This window comes from Nothoprocta perdicaria, unplaced genomic scaffold (genome assembly GCF_003342845.1).
Source record: "Nothoprocta perdicaria isolate Ctin4 unplaced genomic scaffold, notPer1 scaffold_1, whole genome shotgun sequence".
Lineage (NCBI taxonomy): Eukaryota > Metazoa > Chordata > Aves > Tinamiformes > Tinamidae > Nothoprocta > Nothoprocta perdicaria.
The window spans coordinates 3,605,569-3,628,641 of NW_020454093.1; the positions used below are offsets into that span (position 1 = coordinate 3,605,569).

The following is a 23,073-nucleotide window of genomic DNA, read 5'->3' on the forward strand; positions in this document are numbered from 1 at the left end:
GGGAGGGAGGGAGGGAGGGAGGGAGGGAGGAAAGAATTGAAATCAGCCTAGGGATTTTTTTCATACGTGGACATGTTTATGGCATAAAATGAGCTGAAAGGTTGTCTTTAATGTAGAATCTGCTGTAATACACTTGGTGCCAATTCCCACAGTAATTCCCATGACAGGTGTCACTACAACCCCTCTTGATTTGTTGAAAAAACCTTCCTTTTCCTCCTGAAATGCCCACATGTTGTTTCTAAGCACAGGAAATTTTCTTGCCAAAGGCTTAAGCTAATTTAACAACCTATCTTGAGAAACCATATCTGGAGGAAAGACATTCTTTTTCTTCACTTTTGGAAATGTTTTCTCTTGTAATAGTGCCTTTTCACATAGGGATTGTTCTAAAGATACGCAGGTAAATAGATATATGTCTTAAGAATATGGTATATCATTGCTTTAATAATGAACTCGGGTGTAAGATACTGCAATTAAGTGCTGTGAAAATGAAAAGCTCTTAGTTATTTTCAGATTTCAGTAAATGCTGTACTTATACACCACAAAGTCTTTGAGAAGTTTTGCAGAGCATGTCAGATCAGTTGGCACAGACTGTGGAACTTGTATCCTCTTTAAAATCAGCAGCTTTCAACTCGTTTCTAGGACTCAGGCTGTGAAAAAAACAACTTCTGCTGAAAGAGCACAGGCATAAACTCTCTGCTGCCCAATCCTTAGCCCCCAATACGACTGGAAAACTTTAATCTCTGAGCCCTTTACCTACCAATCTCACCAAATAAATCTAGTTCACATTTTCTAGAACTTCTTAAAGACCAAGTCCTCCGCCTTGACTCCAAGAGTAATTCTTTACTTATGACCGATAGGAATTGGGAGGAAAAATACCGACAGGTAGGAGGCAATGGCTGCTACCTTCATTTGCTCATGGGCACTATTTCTGCAAAAATAATATAGCTGGATTCATTTCTGCATGTAATTTCCTCTGTTTTGGTTTTGTTGTGTTTTAAAGTGCTTCTTCTCTTCCTCTTATTCTGTTATTATTCTGTTTTCTTGAGTCTAATAAAATGCTAGATTGAATAAGTAGTAGTTCTTCATCCATACAGTAAAGAACTAGAGTTCTATCCTACAATGAGGACTACAGAAGCAGTGCCATGGAGTAGAAAATAACTGTATCTAGAAACATTTGTCTTTTTATTTTAACAGATCCAAAATGAGCTTTTCAGTTACCCTCTGCTTTTGAAAATTAAAAATATGTCCAGATGGAAAAGGGATTTGAAAGCACGATTAAAGATCAAGAATTCATGCCTTTTATTCTTAAAAAATAAATCTATTTTTTCTTTGGAAGAGCTGTTATCTAATTCTTCCCTCAAAATTGACAGTGGAATGGTTAACACTTATGCATATAGCCATCTGGAAATGTATACAGACTTCTGTAAAAGTCTATATTCAAAATGGAATTTATAAAGAAAATCTAAGTACTTTAAAACTATAATACCTAATTACATTTTCCTACTACAAATATTTTTATACAGCAAGTGACCTTTTAGCTTCACAAATCCAAACCTGGATGAAGTTCATCATTCTGTTTAAATAAAAAAATTACTGAGTTTTTCAACAACAAAAAATGTATTCACTAGTATCTTCTGTTACAAAATGAGTTAGATTGTTTTAAAAGTATTACTGGAAGACTATTTTCTGTTATCACTTGCAGGCTACAGTTTCCCATCATATGTTTTTTCTTTTAAAAATCTATTACTTTGAATTATTGTACACTTGCTTATGCAATGATTCAATTGGACACTCATTTCAAAGTAAAAGAAAATTATTTTGAAACGTATTATAAACTGTCAGCGTAGTGTGTCCAGTTAATGGACGAGAGTCTCAGGGCCAATCTTCTACAGTTAAAATAACTTACTTTAAAATTCTTGAAGTTTATAAAACACTGAAGAGCAAATTGGAAGAACCAAATAGAAGACAAAGCACAAAGCAAATTACAGCTTAGGTCAGAACAACTATCTGAGAGAAAAAACAGTAACTTTTTTTTTTTTCCCTCACACTGGCACAATCTGCAGGATCTGTGACTCATTCAGCGGGTTTTATGTGCAGCGTTAGAGCAACCTTTAGAGTTTTCCCCCAGGTTATCATTGTGGGATGATTTAAAAACTGAATTCTCTTTTCTTTAGAGGCTTTGCCTCAACTTTGTTAAAAGTCACCCTTGAAAGAAAAAAGAGGAGTGAACAGAAGTGTCTGAGGGCTCACCAAGGTGAGGAGGATCATCAGATAGTCCTACAGGCACTACTCGAGGCTGCTGGAGGGCAGCGTCAAAAGTCTGTCCTCTCCTTTAGAAACGTTTCAAGCAGGGCAGTAGCTTGCTGCTCTTGAGGCTGGCTGTTTACCACATCCCCTTTCATTTACTGTTCTCATAAATAAGATAGGAAAAGATGGATGTGTGTAATAGGAAGATTATTTTCAACAAATTTAATTGTCTCAATCTTCTCTGTTTTCACAGGACCACCAAAGCAGATGAAAATGTTATAGGTTAGTTGATGAGTTAAGAAGATGGGTTGATTTTTAAAGGATTTCCTTGACAACTCATTTCACAAAGTAAAAATGCCAGAAAGCCAATGTTTAAAGTTACTAATTAGAAGTCATTTTGTTTACTTTTAGCTCAGCTTACTCAGGAAATAACATTTCTGTACACAGCAAAGACAGGCAACAGTCACAAGCAGCAACAATAGAGAGGCTAACCAGATATATGGGAAAAAAGTCACCATGAGCATAGTTAATTGCTGGAACAGACCATACAGGGATGCGGGGAAAAGACCTTGGAGACATTCAGAATTTGACTGGATGGGCCACGAGTTACCTGATCTAACTTGGAAGTTAGTCCTTCTTTGAGCAAAAGGTTGGACTAGAAAGGCCCAGAGGTCCCATCTAACCTTCATGAGTGTGTAATAATTCTGTGTGATCACGCTGAGTGCCACCTAGTCCCTTCTGAAGCAATCTGCCAGTTTCAGACAGAACTGGCTTGCAAATAAGAAATCAGATATTCAGTTACTACAACTGAATTATTAGAATAGGCTTACATGACATGCGGCTATTAGGAGCTTTTTTCTTTCCTTCCTGGTCTCTAAAAATGATTTTTTAAAGGTCTTGATAGGTATTTAGCTCAACTCCAAGACAGTCATGGTCAAACATTCATTATCAGCTGATGGTCAAATAAGAGTAAGTAGAGGATTCCGGAAAGGACACGCATGTTGTGGGCATGAGCCTGTACTTCAGTCATGGGGGTGCAAAGTTCTTGGAAAATAGGGGGCTTGTAAATCATGTGGGCAGAATTACTTACTTCATTGTAAAGTATGTAACTACCTAAAGCAAACGTCTGGAAGTTATAAATACTAGAAAATACTTCGAAGTATTTTGCCTATATACCTTAAAAGAAGAACACAGTACACATTCAAATACCATCAAAGATTCATTTTGAAGCCAGACCTCAAATAACAGCAGTACTTTGAAATGCCTATGAGATGGAAAAATATCTAGGTACAGCTACTCATCTCCCATCTCACTTTGCTTCCAAAGTACAGAATATAAAGTAAATATAGTTTATCTCCCCATCTTTTACAGTCACATGAATGGGACATGGTGTAGTTAATAGAATATTCTGCTATAGGTCACACAGCAAAGGCATTTGTCAGATGCTGGGTGCTTTTTTTACACGTCTCCTCTCCTACGTTATTATTGTTAGCATCATTGCTGGTGGTGATGTACTACTATTTCAATAATACCCTATCCCAAATATTTATTTATGCTTAGTCAAGCTCCTTTAAGTCATGAGATTTGGATAAAGCAGCGATTTGAGTTTCTTCATCTGTGTCCTTAATTCTAAATTACTAAACTACACTCATCTTTCTCAGCTTTCCTCCAAAAACATGAGGGCAAAATGCTAGGGTTTTCCAGGGAAAGGAGATTCTGAATTTTCATACTGCACTTATTAAAAGTGCACTTATGCTGTTATTTTAAGCTGCTTCACTGAAATCTGAATGCGAAATTTCTGACACCAACATCTGCTGTGCAGATGACATCTGCTATTCAGCTGACATCTGCTCCTTAATCCTTGTTTATTCTTGACCATTTTTTTGCTAAACATTAAGTCTCTATTACATGTGTCAGAAAATAGAGATAAATTCCAAGCTATGTAATCACAGTCTCTTCTGCATTTCTGCATATAGACAGCCTAGAAATGCTATTTTATCTTCTTAATATTCCATTCTCTCTCACACTAGAATAGAGTAATTACAGCTTTCTGCTAGCATGATTCTAGGAGAAACTAAAGGTCCAGACTCCAACAAACATACAAGTCTGAAGTTAACTTCAGTTAGGATTTAGATGTCTAACTCCAAAACTGCAGTCCTTAAAGCTTCTACTAAAAATCTGTACTGCTCTCAGACCTCTCTATTTCATGGGCTCTTTGATTTTTTGCATTAATGTTACTTAGGTGCCTAAAATCCTGCTGCTGTACAAACCTCGACGCACCTGAGTCTCACCAGCACTGAAAAGTTGGTACCTTTTTTATACCGCTAGCACTCAGAGAATAGGAACTCCTTCATACATCTTTCCTAGTGACCTTGCTTTGGTTTGGGTTTTTATGACATGCTTCCTAAACTGGGCTATGTACAAAATTATTCAGAAGGAAAGATGACTAAAAATGGATGTCTAGAAAGAAGCAGGACTACAGTCTGTATCGTTTTCTTTCAGCTTCCCCATTCTCTTCATACAACAGTGACTACGATACTGAGCTAAGACATGGGAGGCTGGAGGGTTGAATGAGGATCCTCCTCCTCTAAAATTTTGGGGCTCAAATTAGCAGGCCCCACCCTTCTCTTTTAAACATGCTCCAGGCTGTCCAGAAAAAAAAATCCAGAAAGACAGCATTAATTCCTTAAAAAAAATCAGAATAAACTTGTACTTTACAGAATACACACAGGGTATAAGTATACTAGAAAATTAAACAGTTGCCCTGGGCACATGGCACAGAGTAGCCCACTTCCATGCTAATAAGCTCTCTCATGCTTCCAAGCAGGCTCGCTGCAGACAAATTGCTCTTTGGGAATGTCACTTGGAACATGCTAACCATCAAACCAGACCTCAAAATTGTCTAGGAAGAGCCTAAATTCCCAATTGTTCTCACGATGTAATGGTGCAGATTAACTATCTTCTGGAGCTCCTAAGGCACCGCTCAATTTCCCAGGATATGGGTGGCCACACAGCATCTCAAATGGAAGGGAAACCAAGAACGCCTCCTTGCCAGTGTGATCATCCTCTTTGGCACTCCCTCTCCCAATTCCCACCTACGGCTGGTGATGAAGCACCACTGTCTTCCTAAACTATTTGTGAGAAAAAAATTAACTGAGTCTGGGCAATGTTAGTCACCACCTGGATGCTCTTGGCCTGACACACACGGCATTTCAAACATCAAATTAGATATTTTAAATTATGGTATTTGAAATTACTCTTAGTAGATTCAGAACAGACCAAGCCTGATGCTCACACGAGCTGCATTGACTCCTCAAATTAAAATAACCAGTCACAACCACCCAAAAGACTTTTCCACGTCTAAGTGCCATCGACTATCAGGTTTCTCTGAGAACCCATTATTTATAAAAATTAAGTTAAAATTTTTAAGTCTGCTAGGCAGTTCTGAAAAAGTTGCTCACTGCTATATGTCAAATTAATATGCTCTGTTTCTTATAATTTGCTTATTTTTAGAGAATAAAACATAAATATATATAAATATAAATGTTCCTCTAGTTATTTTCATTAGCTGGGCATAGTGGGATCTCCACTAGCATAGATTATTTATTTTGATTTTAATATGTACATGTGATTGAAAATTATCTGAGTTCCCAACATAGTAAATAAGTGTTATATAGGTTATTAAAAGCTTTATTTCTCTCTGTATTTAGGCTTTTAAAATATAAAGTTACTTAGCAACCAAATCATTAATAATTATACTTTGTCACTATACGTTTCAAGCAGGGATCTGCGATAGGCGTGCAGCTCAGAAGAGATCAATACACAGTAGTGGAGATGTGGAATTGAAGTTCGTTAGAAATCACTTTCTGCTACTTCCAGTCCCATAAATATTGGATTTTAACTGGTACATACCCACACGCTCTCTTTGTTGGCTCTGTGGTAATTCCAGGTCATTAGAAACAGACACTTCTTCAACAAGAAAATTTGACAACTGCGTCCCAAGATACGTAACCTGTTCAAGAAAATCTAAATGGATAACTGGCCATTTTAGTTATTTGCGAGTTTTGCGATAAGTTTCCAAATTGGGTTTATGCACTTAACAGTTTGATCTATATTTATCAAGATAAAGTGACAATTATGCTCATTTGAATTTTGAATAAAAAAAAAAAAAACATCTGAGAAGTCCTCTACACTCTGCCAATACTTTCACAACATCTGTGCCTGGGCACCTTGACATTTTGATGAGTTTACTAATTTTTATTCTCTTAGTAACTTCTCCATTTTTGCCTCCAGTCTTATATTTTTTAAAACTATTCTTTCAAAGCACCAACAACTCACAGAGTGGGCACTCCACATGTTTTCAACAGTTTGGAGAATTTCATCACAGTACAGCTACACTTTTTGAGGGGCTATAGGATCTTTGTTTACTGATTATTTTTTAACTGTAAGAAGGGTCTTTTTCTTTATTTAATTTGTGCTTGTGTGTTCTTTTGCTTTAAGAACTATATGGAGATCCAAAAAGGTGAAAATATTTCCCAATTGTTTTACCTTATAAACTATACATTCGTGAGAATTTTTTTCCGATTTTTTATTACTATTTTTAGCATTAAAATCAGGCCTACCTTATTCCACACATACTTCCAAGTCACTGAAATATCATTTCCTAGTAGTTCTTTAACCCACTGAACTGGATTCTGAAGTATTCTGTTACTGATTTTGATCTTCCCATTCTCTAAGAGTGTGGCTTTATAGCTAAATTCCTTAAAAAAAAAAAAAAAAAAAAAAAGAAAGAAAAATGCAACTCATAAATTTTTTAAAAAAGTTAACTTAATACCCTTAAAACATCAATGAGAAGGACCATATTAACGAGAAGTTGCAGCTAATTAATTCTATATTTTGCTTTGGAAATTTTAAGGAATCCAATGCCATTCTCATAAGCTATGATATATAAAATATGATGACTTACTTCACAATGAGATGTTTTGGTCACAAAGATACCACTGCCAGAAGACAAATTCCCCTATATGTGAAATAAAATGCCTTTCTTCCTAAGCACTAAGCAAGTGCTTAGGAAGACACTGCTTGCCTCTTAGTTCCTCTTAGACATAAGGGAGCTATGAATATAATTATCTTGCAGTGATGAACTCAGGACCTCACAGAGAGTAAGTTTGTCTTCCAAGAAACGGTTATTCAATAACAACCTCCCTTATATGTACGGAACAAATGCATGCACTGGCAATAATTGAAAGAGGAAATATACACTTTGCACAAAAATTGCATTTCATTCATGTCCACAGACATTAAAATCAGAATTGCCAAATCAGGAGTTATAACAAGTCTTAAGGTTAAATAATGTTAAAATGAGTTGTTGATGAACTTAACCAGGTTGCTAAGTATACACGTTAAGCAATTACAATAAGAGAATGGTCCATTAGAAAACATTGACTTTTTTTTTTTTTACAATATCCAATGGCTTGGCCCTGTAGCTGTAAGATTTGGAAGCAAGATGTTTAACTCAAACACTGTGATGAATGCTAGTCCTGTTCACAGTATTGGGTCTATAATGCCCAAACACTGCATCCTGACAGCCCAAAGCTAACTTGAAGTAGACATTATATATTAACTGTACCTTTTTACCAAGTAGGTATCCATAACCATATAGGAAAAAGCTTTAGTGATCTTCTCTTTAAAATGCAACAGATACTGCCTTAGAACTTCAGTGTCTGCAAAGGTAGCAAAGTGCTACCTACCAATAAAAAAATAATGGCCATTTGCAGATTAACTTGTCTATGCCCAGAATATCAATACTTCCATGGTGGGTTTTAACTAAGACCCATATCCATCAAGCTAGTATCAGAGAAAACAGTGCTGAGAGACGGCAGCAAGCGTACAGAGTTCCTCATCCTTCAGTATAGTCACCTGGGCATTTTGAAGAATATTACATGTCCTTCAGAGAAAATAAGAACTGTGTATATATCTGTATCTATGACATGACAAAGTGCAGATCTGTTTGCAGCCTACTCACACTGTCTCATGTTATGGAACATGAGAACACATAAAATCACTAACCTCAGCAGAAAAGTATTCTTGAGCAGATTACAAGTGCAGAAGGAAGGAGTCTTTTCTACATTAACTACACCTAGTGAGAGAGCTGCAAAGACCCTTTCATGTTCTAATCAATATGTTGCCCTGGAAATTAACTAGCTCACAGCTGGGAATTCAGTCAATAACAGCCCTCAATAATTCCATCACTTGCTAAGCACTAAGTTAGTTCCCTGGCAGCTGCTGCTGCATAAATCTGCACTATATTTGGAGGCACAAGGGCATGCTTTTATATTAAAAAGAAGGGTTTTTTTGTCTTTTTTTTTAAAAACATGTTTAGTGCATACCAATGTGTAAACTATAGAATCAGCTGGCATGTAAGCAAGTAACTTTGCATATATTCATGTCTATCATGGCACCACAAAGTCTTTGATACTACATTTCATGATCTGAAGGTTTTGATAATGCCTTCCAAGAACTACATTTAGTCATAAGAATCTTCCAATTTTAAGATGAGGTATTATACAACGCAGACCAATCATTCTAGTAATAATAAATTTTGAAGTGAAATGAACAGTTAAGCACAAATTTTATATATGCATATTTGGGATGTTAAAATCATGGTCTGGCAGACAATATCATCCAATGTAGCATTTTTCGTTATAACACAAAATATCATCTGCAAATAATAAACACAATTTTCAATATTAGGTGCTAAAGAAACAGACAGAACTATGAGAACTGCACCTTTTCAATTCAGAAGTCGGTTTTTCATTATTTGTTAAAATAACATTATTTTACCTGACCAATTACCTGAAGTTTGAATTCTAGAACATTTTCTCCTGGCTTAATCCTTCCCAACTGGAGCAGATCAATTAACTGAAGTTTTTTCTTATTTCCTCTGCACCTCAGTTGTTTTTGTTCACACTGCTGACTACTACTGCTCTGCGAAGATTTCTGGCTGAGGTTTATTGGATAATCTGTGTTTGAGACCAGACTTGTAAGCACCAAGTTGGCATTAAATGAGTCAACGCTGCTCTGATAAGTCACTTCCTGCAGAGCATTAAGAGAGTTCTCCGTGGATGTTGCTGCAAACACTTGCTGCTGCTGGGAAGTGTCCTTCTTATTTCCATCTCGGCGTGGATCCGCAGCAGGAGGAACTCGCGCGCAGCCACTGCTCGCCTGACAGATACTGTTACTGACGACAGCGCTTTGGGCCTCTGAAATGCTTAATGTGTTGGCCACTGCAGTGGGATTTGGAGACTTGTTCCCTGGATCTGCAGCTGCTGCACAATCAATGACTCTTTGCTGTAAGCGATTTGTTTCAGCAGCAGCAACTGAAGGTAACGTCCCCACTTCTACAACATTGGTCACCTTTGACAGGATATTGACAGGATATCCTCTTACCCTGTTTCCAGATGCAAAACCATGATCAGAAACCTCTTTGCTTCTAATTGCTTCTTTATTTGCTCCTCTCTCAGCCAAACAGCTGTTTGGATGTTGGCTGCATTCCTGAGCTGAAAATCTCTTTTCTAAAGAGAGATCTGCTTCTACTCTGTTGCCGTTAGGCATCCTGGCACCAGGCCCTGTACTAAATGTAACCACATCAGGACACGTGACTTTATCAGTAGTTAAATCTTGTTCTTTACTATTTCCATAGCAAATAGGTGTGTGTGAGATTTGTTTCTTTGAATGTGTTGCAAACACCTGCTTTTCTTTTCTGTAATTTTGTATTTTCTGGACTAATTTCTTCTGGTTCTGGGCAACATTCAACAGACTTTTTTGCCTAGAAGCAAGCTTGACTAATTGTTCTCTCAGTGCTCCTTTTTTGAAAGACTCCACTGAAGCCCTATAGGAAATATAAAAGTAAAAATAAAGATACCACAGCTATTCTGAACACACACACACACACACACACACACACACACACACACACACACACACAAAACCAGTTTAACAGATCCATAAAGAACGGGCACATGCTTAAAGGTACTTTGCCGGCCTCCAAAATTTGGAGAACCTTCTTATCATGCACAAAGCTTATGGTTGAAACCCCAAGCTGTATGCATGACAAACCACAGAATCATGCCTAAAAGCAGGCCACAATGCAAAGCATAAAAACTACACTAGCAGCCTTGTCCTCCTGTACCACCCTTAATTCACAGAATTGAAGCTTGGTCTATATTCTCACTGCCTGGTCTCTTATCTCACTGGCTGGTCTCTTATCACCAAGGAACACGTTAGTTCATTGAATTCAGCTTTTCACTCCACCCATAGCAGAGAGGCTCTGCACGTACCACTATACCAAATGTAAGACTGCTGAGGGGTCCAAAGCACAGCAAGACCATTAGGTGCAGAACAGGGACTAAAACCAGAGCATGGCAGTACTGGTGCCCAGGGTCCTCCTGTAGGATCATTTGCTACTGCACGTCTTCATAAACCACGAAGCCATCAGTGTATGAGCACATCAGTCTTTGAACAAGGAGTAAGTCCTGGCCAGGACTGGCCATGAACGCTGCACAGTTTCCTACCAGTATTTCTTCAGGAAAGCTGTCGCTTTATTGCTATACAGCTACAGAACAAGTTGCAAAGCTTCCTGATATACCACAACTGAAGAGAGAGTGAGGGAAAGATACTGATGACTTGAATGGCACAGGCAAAGTAACTCAGAGTCACTAACAAAAACAGTGCCTTTTTTTTTTGGTTCAACTTTCTTAATGGGGAGACACATTTTAATATCATGTTCATATATTATGCTGCAAAAAGTTATATACTAATTAGTTTAAAATAAAATGCTCACCACATAAATAATAAAAAGAAAATACAATGTAACTTGGTATGTAGCTCATTACATTTGACGGATAGATGTTGTATTAGCTGCAGGGCATCTGCATTGCTTCAGAAATATTTATCACTCTGCTCTGGAATAGTTTTCTCAATATTAGAAGGCAGATACATTTTTATAAATGCTAAGTTAATTATGTTATCCTTTTCTTACTCACTAGTTTGTTCCCAAGGATGATCTGGAATCCTAACTTCTCTGCACATTAAAAAACGAAAGAAAACTTTTTTTCTTATTATCTGTGTGATCTATATATCTTATCTCTTACAGTTGGGAAAATGTGAAATGACAAAGGTGCTTTGGTCAATTTTTCCTCAAATTATATGGTTTGTTACAGAACAACTTGAAAGTTGTATACTGTACATGAACTCACAACACGACCAGTCTTCAACTAATCACTCTCAGAGGAAAGCAAATTAATTTCCTCAGGCAAGAGGCCTTTTAAGACACAGAAGCAGGCACAGTGAGCAGCAGCTCACGTCTGAGGTGTCCTCATGAAAGAGAACAGCGGTGAGCCCTGCAAGCCTTGCTCTGGGCTGCTCCTGAGAGCTGTTGCTTGATCACTCCCAGTTCAGGATTGCTAAAGAAACAGCGCTGGAGACAGGGACACTCAATGTAGCATCCGAGTTGCCAGTGCTTTCTCCCGTGATGCTGCAGAAGTCATGGAATTGCTCAGCACCTCCATGCCCTAACTTCTGCTACAGTTTCTCTTTCACCCTTCATTGTGTTCACTACCTAAAAGCAGTGCTCAAGGAGTGTACAGTAAATGACTAACGTGAGTTCACCAAACCCTGCAGTTCTTCCTTGACGTGCACTCCAATTGCAGGTAGGTGAGGTTAACAGGAATCACACTTTAGCAGAATCAGAAGGAAATGCACACAATTATCTTCCCTGTTACCTTTATAATCTCCAACTAATAACTTGCTAGCTAATAACCTAAGATTAGTGTTGCTTTTTATAAAAAAGGACAGATTTCTATGAATGCAAACCTTGTATTTTACCTACCTGTATTTTTTAGCAAGTGTATCCCTTTCCATTTTCTGTTTTGAAAGCACTTCATTCAAAGCATCTTGTATCTGAGACAGTTTTTGGATATATGCCTCTGTCCATATTTTGACATAGCCAAAATGATGATGGCAATAAAAAGAGGAAAATAATAACATTTTTGATGCAGTAAATGCGTAGTCAAAAAAATGAAAATACTGTAATAGCATAAGCTGATACTCTCATACATGTTAAAAGCTATTTACGTAGAAGTATTTTTAATTAAATTCTTAATAGGAAGAATGAAATATAAACTTATATTAAAGATAAGCAGCCCAAGTATGAGAAAATTTTGATGATCAAGAGCCTCATCTAGGAAGTTATTAAGAGATCTATCTGATGGCTGATAAGCTCTGGAACTTCCTCAAAGTCTTCACGTTGTGAGGAACTGCACAACGTGACAGTTACACGGGAGCCTCCTTACAGATGCTGCACAGTCTTAAGAAGGTGGCTAAAATGCTTATGTTTAAGAATTATAAAATAGTTTGATGAGCTTAGACTGTTCCAAGTTAAGTATATGCTAGAAATACATGTACCATAGTTTTACACAGTTTCAATTACATATTATAAAATGAAAATGGGTTACAAATTTTCCCTTGCTGTTAGCTACAATTCTTTGCAATGAAAAGAGAAATTAAAATTCTTCTTTAGACACTCTCTTTTCCTAGACATAAAACGTAACAGGAAGCTTAATGATCATGTCCAGTGGATACCATTAAGATAGCACACTAAATGCCTATAGTCCAATTATTTAAATTCTCATTCAAGAAAATAAAGATTTCTATTATTGTGGAAAAGGGGGAAATAAGAGGATTTAAAATGACATTTAGAAAATGTTTCCAGGAAGCTATTTCATAGTATCTACAAACATCTACTTATTTATTAAAATAGAAAAATACTGAAACAGTTCTCTTATTAAAGCAGCTTAATAGGCAAAGGTTCTAATATTTAGAGCAGATTGTATCACATGTAAACACCTTGAGGTTTATATTCTGTACTGTAAAACTCTTTACTCTTCTGTGGTCTCAGTCAGTCTCAGTGGCCTCCTCACAAGCAACAGCTGTGGTTTTATTCGAGAGGCACCAGATGATGAATGGTTTTGTCAGTAATGGTTACACATCACTATGCTCACTTCTCTCAGGCACCTAAATGGGAAAAATTCTTCTTTTCCTCTTTTAGGGAACTGCACAGATCTGTTTCTGCCTTACCATGCACAAATGCTTTACTATGCATACAGGACTTAGCATATTACACCGTCTATCTGTTAGTCAAACTTTTTTTCAAGTAATTTTTAATGATTTTTTCTACTGCATAGGCTTGACTTGGAAGCTATGCAGCTGTACAACTTCATATTTCACAGCTATTTTAAAAAGGATTATGACTATTTGAAATATAATTTGAGTAATTTGAAAGCTCCAAGCTATTTCAGCTGGGGAGCTATAGCAGATTCCACAAACACAATCACAGATCTGGTCTCTATGTAGCAGAAAACAACTTAGAGGTAGACTTGGTGGGGTGGCAGAGGGAATTAATGATCCTTCCTTCTGTCAGGGGGAAAAAATTCAAGGGCCAGAATTGCTCCGACCTACAAAGTCATGGCTAGAAGGCAGGGGCAGCCAGAGAGAGTGACTTGAGAGAAGACACTGTGATCTCCCAGGAGTCAGTGTCACTTAGGAGGCTCTGGAGACTAATCTGACCTGAGGTTTGATAGCTTAAGACAAATGACATCCCCAGGCACCAGCATCTCTGAAACTACCAGTCATCGACAAAGCATGTCTTTAAATTTTTCTTTTTTTTTTTTTTCTTCTACAGAAATTATTTTAAGACCCTGAAAATTCAGCCACACTATAAAGAAAATGCTGCACCCACTGTTATAGGGACAGAAAAAGGTGCTTTTGGCCAAGGAGGGGCTCCAGCAGAATCTCAGGCACTCACAACTAAGCAGTGTTGCCAACAGCGTGTGTTCCTACCTAATGATCCCTTTCCATACAATTCTGAAACACACACTGTTATTTGCATGCCTCCAGGTGGCTTCCTTTCCTTGTTATCATATGCATTCCCATGTAAACTGGGAATACTCCTGTATACATATTTGCGATCAAAATCTTATTCTCTTGTATCTTCCAAAAGCAGATGCTCAAATCCACTACTTGCCTACTGGTTTTAAAACACTGCTATCAGATAATTTACAAAAAAAAAAAAAAAAAAAAAAAAACCAACAAAAACTAAAACAGCTTGAATTGATTTCTACCTGCATCTTTGGAAGATCTCAGTTCAAGCAGCAACAGTTCTTCTTGCTTCTGGACAGTATCTTGTATGGCAGCATCAGACTCATGCACAGAGAAATAATCACAAGAGGTACAGACAAGTGCACCACATAACACACCCCATAATTAAACTATTTCTAAATACTTCCATTTTCATAAAGAAAAATCCCTACACTTCCAAAGGGCCATTTTGAAAATCTGATGAGAATTTTAGGATTGCTGACCTTTTTCCATTCACATGAGTAATAACAAAAGTATGCAAGTGTTTCCTACACTAAGTTCAAATATGCAGGAATCATGAATAGAGAGAAATGATAGTATACAAACTCATAAAATATACTGTGAGCAACCATTTACCCTGCATGACACTATTCTCTGTATAGACTCCAAAAGGTTACCTATTTTAATGATATTTTAATATTATTCAGTCAGTAGATGACATTATGCAGTACTACACTATGAAGCAGTTTTACAAAGCTCTTCTATTTTTTTCTACTTACCACACCGCGTTTCTCATACTGTGGCACCAAAGCTGCATCACCATTTTTATAGCAGTCATTACAAATAACTTTTGATCTTCTTGACCTAGTAGGATGATTACATTTCCTCTCTCCACAATTAAGAAAAAATAAATATAATTTAAAATCAAATTGCAGTAGCATAATAGGTTAGATTAGCTAATATAGGCTACCAAGATGCAATAGCAGATTACATAAATATCTTGGATATGTAAATGAAATCAAATTTAGGTGGTCTAGGGAAATAGTCCCTAAAGCTACTATACTTTTTTCAAAAATACAAGGTTCATGAAAATAAAAATATGGAAGATAAAGAAAATCTATGGAGCCAATTATGCCCTTTTTCCTCAGGTTCTCTGGGGAGAAATAAATCACATATCCTGCTTTCTGACTACAAATAAACAATAACTAAGAATTAATAACTTTAAAAACAGCAGGGTCAGGAAAGATGCAGCTCTGCAAATCCGGAGCATTCTAAGTCTATCGCTTTCCTTGCAACTACAGTATAAACCTAGGGTTTGCACTGTGAAAATAAACTTACTTGCAACCCTAACAGTTTCAACAGAATGTCCAGAGTCAATAGCACCGTAAGACTTAAGCAGTTCTCTCATTTCATCATCACAGGCTTTATCCAGGGCATTTTTGCCAAAATCATCTCTCTCATGGGGATTTGCTCCATGCTGCAGTAGAATTCTCACTGCCTATTATATATTGCTTGTATTGTAATTATTTGTGTTGTGTACAGATCATACAACTATGTGTATTGTATCTAACATAAGCTATGAATAATAAAGATTCAAATAAGATATACTAAAATCTGTTACATTTACACTCACAATTCAACTAAATGGTTTAACTGGCTTTTTAACACAACATATTTGCATTTTACACTTTCAATTTTCCATTAAAATACACAAATATTTCACAAATTGTTAAATTTACTATGTTTAAAATATTGCTATAGAGAACAGTTACAAAACATGAAAGATCTAATTTAAAGAAACTGAACAGAGTTCAGAAAAGCAGTGAATTTTTCTTTAGGCATTTGATAGTCCTCCTGTTTTTCAGCTACGTGCACTGATGATTTGTCTGACTTGCATAGCTCTGCTTAGTTTTAAAATGTGGAAATAACATTAGTGGTGTCAGTAGAACTGTCTATCTCCTAAAATTCTGCTCACATGAAAATGTTGACAGGGTCAGAGCTTGGATGTGGAAGAATTTTTGTATTATGATTTCCCATTTTTAGCATTTCTACTTCCCTCTTACGTTTGTATTTTGGATTTGTGCTGAATATCCAGAGTGCTTGTAAGCGTCAGAGAGAAAAATACCTTATAGACATTCCAAATCTTTTCTGCTGTCTTTAGAACAGTGCAATAATCAGTCACAACCTTCTCCACTGGTTTCAAACAAAAAAGAAAAGATACTGAGTAATAAATATGTTTGGGAAGCCTACTGACAGATACCAGGCCTGCGAAATCATCTCCTTCGTTTTATCCTTCCTCACTGAAAAGGTGTGATGAGAAATCAGAGTAAAGCTGGTACACTGGAGTCAATCTACATATTTTTTTCCTTGGTTCCCTAGAACTCACTGTGCCAAAACATTTTCTTTATTTGTTCATCCAAACAAAGGCAGCCATTTGGCCGAGCACAAGCGGGGATCCAAAGCAGCTCCCCCGACTAACGTTTCTCAGCCCCCAAGGCCAAGTGAAGAGGAAGCCCCAGGCTGCACAGGGGAGGTCACTTGGGTGGGGGACCTGGGAGCACAGAGGTCTCAGCCCCACAGCCACCTACACTGCCCTGTTGGGGCTGCCCCAGGCCTCCTCCTCTGCCAAGGGCCACCACAGCCCCATCACCTCCCCTCACACTGACTCGGTTCTTCAGCTGGTTTAGGGAGATACCTAAAGAATCCTCGCTTTTGTAGGAAGAGTTTTTAGGTATTTCAGCTCCTTGCATTAGCAATATGTAGTGAGCTTTCTGAGCACCTCTAGACACCCCCCAGTTTTAAATATAGGGAAAAAAACCCAGATGCAGTGTTTATTTATAGCAATGATTTTCCCATTCCTTTGCTAATTTTATTACATTCTCATTGAAATGAAAAAGGGAAATAAGCCAGACAAACTAAATGCAACTGCAAGACATCAGCAAGGCTCTCCCATGTAGGATTATTTTCTTATTGGAACTGTTCCCAGAAATATGTTTTTGACAGCTGGTCCTTTAAAAACAACCAGTTGGAGCATGGCCACTGGCAGGTTTCCTCCAAGCCATGCTAAGGGATCGTAAACTGTATCCTTTGCCTTCTTGAAAAGACATCACAATTTCTCCCATTCTCTTAAAGCAGAATGTAAGTTGAGACAAATTTCCTTCATAGTAAACGGAAATATTCTTAAACCAGAAGGCAAAATATATATATATTATTCAGAATAATTTAACAGAAGATTAAAACTATGACTGAATGCATTTTTTAAATATGAGATCAGACTTTTTGATCATTGCATCGCTTCATTTCAGCGAAGATATCCCTGATTTTATGTAAAGACAAAAAAAAGCTATTTAAAAATCAGTCATTTTTAATAGCTCCTAAAGATTTGCCTTTTTTTCTGGCCCACAAAAGGCCTCTGCTTTCATAGGACACTATTTTAGCTTCTCGTACATGTATTCAACTGCCATATCTTTCAAAAGGAGATGTATTCATCAAAGCTTACCAAAACTCTTCTGATTAACAGTCCAGTTCCCAAAATATACAGGTGTGCGTGTTACCAGAATTATTCATTAATTTTGGTCAAATTTGACACATGTTTGTCTGAAAGGATTATTTTTGAAAAAAAAATTTTTCTTCAAAGATTCTCATTTTCTTTTTAAAAATAAGTTCTGTGAGGTTAATTATGTTTGCTTGAATTTCTTTTAAGGGGAAAATACCTACATCAAAACATCTTTTTAAAACTTAAATTGAGAATACTAGAGGTTTCAGTATTATTTGGGGAGATTTTCTAATGGGGGGAGGGAAGGACTATCTGATAGACTGAAAAAGTAACTATTGAAGAAAAATTCTTCATCTAATTTTAACACAATCTACTTAAGAGATTCTTGCTTTCCTAAGCATCAATATACACTATAATTGTATTGGTAACTTCAACTTCCCTTATTTAAACCAGGATTTTGCTTTGCTTCCCCTTTTCAGCAAATCGGGCCCGAGAAAGCTACTGCAAAGTAACTGTACCTCCAAAGAGTTGGCAGAAACAGCATCATGTATTGGCAAAATACCATCCAGACCTCTGCAGTTAATATCAGCACCAGCTTCCAGCAACTCTGACATCACTTCAGTGAATCCCCTGACAGAAGCTTCATGAATTGCTGTCCAGCCTAATAAAAGCAAGATGACATATACAACATTCATCTGATTTGAGAAAAAAAATCATACGGATTGTTAATCATCAATTATACATTTTGCTGTATTTAATGTACAACAGAAGTCAGAGTATTCTCTTTAGGGTAAATTTTAAACAAAGAAATCCTAAAACACTGAGGTAAATTATTTCTTGTTTAATTCAGTTTATGTCGGGAGAAAAGTGTATCCAACACTGTTTACTTTTCTACTACACAACTAAAAAATGAAAGAATCAGGAGAGTAGGAAGAATATAAAAACTCAGAAGCATAATATTAATAACCTGATTTTTAATCCCAGTGACATTTTATGATATGAAGTCTCCCAGGGATCCAAATGAAACAGTAGCCATTACGAGACTACAAAAATAGACTGAATTGTACATTTAGGAATAAAGAGGGGAAAATAAACTGGCAATTTGATTTTTAGGCTGATTTCCTGAAGAAACAAGGTTTGTGTGATTGTGCTTCACAGACAGATGAATAGAAGAGGGCACGAGCATCCTCTGAACCGCCACGCTGATTCCCAGCAAGTTTCCCAGTGTCCAGGGCTCTCTGCAGACAGGCTCTCTTGCCTCTGCTGAGGAAAGGCTCCGCCTGGGCTCCTCAAATGCTTTGTCCCATCCTCCTCCCGCTTTGAAAAGTTTGGATTCAATCCTAAATTTAGGTATGTAAATACATTATTTCCTAATTAAAATTCCATGTATGAGATGAGGAAAAAAAAACTATTTCAGGTAGATATAAAGACTCCTATGTCTGTTCCCAGTTTAACACCATAAACCCACCCCATAGCTACACAGGTTTCATGTAAATGCTGTATGTGAGGAATATATGTGTGAACATATGAGTGCCCATGCCTATCTATAAAATCATTCTTGCTGTGTTGATCAGTATAAGGTATGCCCCCGAATTCACGCCATTTGACAGTCTGTTACAAAATTATCTGAAATTGATATAGTTGTAAAGAAATTATCTATGCTTCTTATTCAATAAGTAACAATAAAGGAAGAGATACCTTCTAAAGCTTTCCAGTTGCACTGTTTCAAAAAGCAGAATTATATGACAAATCAAGAGCCCATTTATTTAAATTATATAAAAACTATATAAAACTCTATAGGCTATAAGAAATCATGCAAAATTATACACAAATTATATCCTAAAACAAATCCAGTAGAGAGAAAAATTCAAACCTGCATTGTCCTTTTCATTGACACAAATTCCAGATGATATTAGAGTTTTCACCAAAGACAAATCTCCTCTCATAGCAGCAATATGTAGCCGATTTTCTCCTTTTGCATTTCTTTTCTTTGTCCAAGCTCTCGTTCGATAGGCCATATGTGAAACCAGAGCTTCTGTTTTTGCCGATTCTAAATATATTGGATTCCCATTAGGAACAATTAAAACTATTTCATTATAGACAAGGTATCAAGCTTCACAGCTCATTTGAATTAATGCAAATCTGTGTAATACTTTTTCCTTACTTATTCATTAATATTAACTGACTACATCAAAAGGTTAAACAGGTACTGCACAATATATCTGACAACACACAGACCCTTTGCGAAAGGATTTATGGTTCAAATCTAAGTGATTTATCAATGGTGTAAGGGATTAAGAATAAAAAAAGGCTAAGAAACAACACTGAGCAGATTTACACTGCATGCAGGTAGCAAACAATTCACATTTCTTCATGGACTCCTTTAAAGATACCAGGCGTGCCTGCTAGGTATATAAAGCATACAGATAAAGGTTATTTAAGAAAATATATAAAAGTGAAGACTTAATTCTCATCTCTTTCTCATTCCTGACCCTGCATTTGGCAAAAGACACGCTTCTATGCAAGGGTTTTTTTGCAGCTGTGGCATGCAAAAACATACAAATCTTTGACAAATGGGGACTGAGATAGCTCAACTGCCTCTTAATTTCAACCTCTTCATGATTAAAGTTACAATTCAAAATAAATGTGAATTAATCCTTCTCTTACGGGTTCAGCAAAACAGAGAGCATCTGCTTGACATTTTATCATATGATTCTCAAAAAAGAACCTAACTCTCAGAGCTCAAGTAATAAAAAAAATTGCAAGAGATAAAAAGACAACAATAGACTAAAAAAAGCCACTCACTGAGTCGGTGTAGAGTGAGGACAGGCCCTCATTCTCCCCCTAAAAAAACCTGCCACCAAAAAGCACACGTATGGGTAAATCTCAAGATGCCATGAATGGTAGCTTTTTTCTTGCCTCTGTTTCTGCCTCTTTAATACTGAGGGAAAAAAAATCAGAGAGTTCTTTCTCTGATTTCTTGAAAATCTGTAATTTGTTCAATAAAAGGGATTGTAAAGTTTTACATAACTGTTTTCAGTTATTCATATGAACAACTACTGCTGTTGCATCCCAAACTTTTCTTCTTCTCAGCAGACAAGCTGCCCTCTCAAATATTTCCAGTTATCAGTATCCATCACTATCAAACACCTTCCAGGATTTGACAGCAGACCTTTTCTAGGTTACTCCTGCCTTTTCCAAAGTTTCCTTTGAACTGCTAAGCTTGTCATCCAAGACTGCGTGGAAACATTTGAGAGACACACGGCAAGAGTGTTAAAGACAGACAAATAGTGAGGATGTATCCGTATTAATTTTAAATGGACTTGCTCAGGTACTGCTGCAGTCAGAGCACAGCAGCATGGAGTTCACAGGAGATTATTTTAACCCGCCAGGAAGCATTTGGGCACCCATCCTTGCATGCTTGCACTTGGCCCACATTGCAGGGGGGCTACATAAAGATTTCTTTTTAAAATGAAAATTGAGATTCTAGAGCATGTAGTGAGGTCACGTTTTTCAGCAGCTCTTCCAATTTGAGCCCTCCTTTTCTGTAAGATCATGTATTTTGTCTAGAAGCTTCTGGGTCCAAACTCCCAGAGCAATCATCTGCTCTCCTGTTCTTCTTGTCCCCTCCCATTCACGGCAGAATGTCCTAGGGAGTCCTTAGAGAGGCAGGCAAAGGCGGCCCAGGACAGCCCATTAAGCTAATGACCCTTAGCAACACTGGCTGCAAGGGAACAGAAATAATTGCCAAGTTTTCCGGTTAAGTTGTCGTGCATAAGAGTTTTCTTCATGTTTGCTAAGAAATATTTGCAAAAGAGGAACGGGACAGACATTGTTATGGGAATCATAAAGCAGGGACTCCCTGCATTACCACGCGGGGCAGGAGCCAGCACTAGGAACCTGGCAAATACAAAATCCAGGGATTACAGGTGGAAAGAGCAGGGAGATTACTGCAGCCAGCAGCTGGACCAGTTTAGAGTGCTGTATTTCAAGGGTATCATCCTTTAAACAGACACTTTGCCTCTGGCTAATGAGTAATTCTTCCCATAGCTCAAACTGTAAGTAAAGAACCAAGATGTTTGTGCCTCTCCTCTATGTATAAGTAGAGCAGGAAGATACAGAACTCAGTCACCCAGGAGGTGACCGACTGGAGACAAGTGAGGTGACACTGCATATGTGATCACCTAGGGAAAAAAGGCCTTTATTCAAGAACAGAATGATGTAAAGAAGACCACAGGGGACAATCAGATAAGATACAAAAGCCAGTTAATGAAGAAGAGGAATGAGATAGAGGGGAATAAAAACCAACAACAGAAAAACTCCCCAAGCCAAGAAACATCATCCTGTCTTTTTTTTCTTTTCCTGCTGCAAGCTGAATGCTATTGTCCCTGTCCCCAAAGTTATTAACACCTTCAGCTACACAAAGGGCTACACTTTCTCCCATGACCTCTCAACCAGCTACCTTCTTCTGGGATGATGGAAATAATTAAATTTTAGCTGAATAAACTGTTACCTGAAGAATTTCCCTTGTGGAAAAACCGATCTGTGAAATGAAATTCCGAGAAGGTCACAATGCAAGAGCCGTGCTTGGGATAAAGTGGGGTTTTTGTTGTTGTTGTTGGTTTTTTTGTTTGTTCTTAATTATAACTGCATTCATTGTAGAAAAAAAGGGGGGAAAATATTCACATACAAAAGATATATGGGTACATAAAATAGATACATTATAGATCTACAAATAAATACCAACCTCAAGATAGAGCAGGAATAGACAGAAGCTGCAAAAAGGAAGGAAATCATTTCTATGTTCAGTGTTTATTCTTGCAGTAATTAAGCGCAAGTGATGACATTTATCGGCTTTCTTTGCAGAAAGAGTTGAAGTAACAAGCGAATCCTACAACAAGAGGAAGCAAGTTGGAAGTGGGGAAGTTAAGTGCTGGCATTGCCAAATATTGCAGAAGCTGAGGAAGAAAAACAAGAGGAAGCACCTGCTCTTTTCCTCCTCTCCTCCTCCTCCAAAACCAAGGAGACAGTAGCCAAATTCAAACAAGAAACAATTAGAACCTGAGGCAGGAAAAGGACTGGCAGGAACCCACAGGATAGCTGGGGATATCCAGGAAGGTGGATATCCCCATGCCCTAGTTGGGCATGGCACGGCCAGCGCTGCAGGGCAAGGCAGACACTGACTCACGACTCCTTGATTCCATGTACAAGGCCAGCAAGCGCCCAGAGGGAAGTTCCCAAGGAGAAGACAGTCCTTGCTAGTGAAGACAGAGATGGACCTGCAATAACCTGCAAGACACAAACAGTTTTTGCAGAAACCAACCCAATACAGCTCTGAAAGGCAGGGTTTGAAATCAATAGCAACACTCTACTGCTATTATTTGCAGTAATAATGCTGTATTATTGGCCTTCTC

General features: G+C 37.4%; 1 protein-coding gene across 1 annotated transcript in view; it reads right to left on the reverse strand.

The window, feature by feature from the left end:
• Nucleotides 1-23,073, reverse strand: part of ANKRD31 (ankyrin repeat domain 31) — a 53,354-nt gene that overhangs the window by 2,994 nt on the left and 27,287 nt on the right. The window contains exons 17-25 of the mRNA XM_026035367.1: nt 19,533-19,709; nt 18,178-18,320; nt 15,502-15,661; nt 14,943-15,052; nt 14,427-14,505; nt 12,137-12,233; nt 9,103-10,138; nt 6,870-7,007; nt 6,160-6,259 (exon numbers count right to left, since the gene is read on the reverse strand). Coding sequence (XP_025891152.1) covers nt 6,160-6,259; nt 6,870-7,007; nt 9,103-10,138; nt 12,137-12,233; nt 14,427-14,505; nt 14,943-15,052; nt 15,502-15,661; nt 18,178-18,320; nt 19,533-19,709 — 2,040 coding nt within the window. The remainder of the gene's footprint in view (nt 1-6,159; nt 6,260-6,869; nt 7,008-9,102; nt 10,139-12,136; nt 12,234-14,426; nt 14,506-14,942; nt 15,053-15,501; nt 15,662-18,177; nt 18,321-19,532; nt 19,710-23,073) is intronic.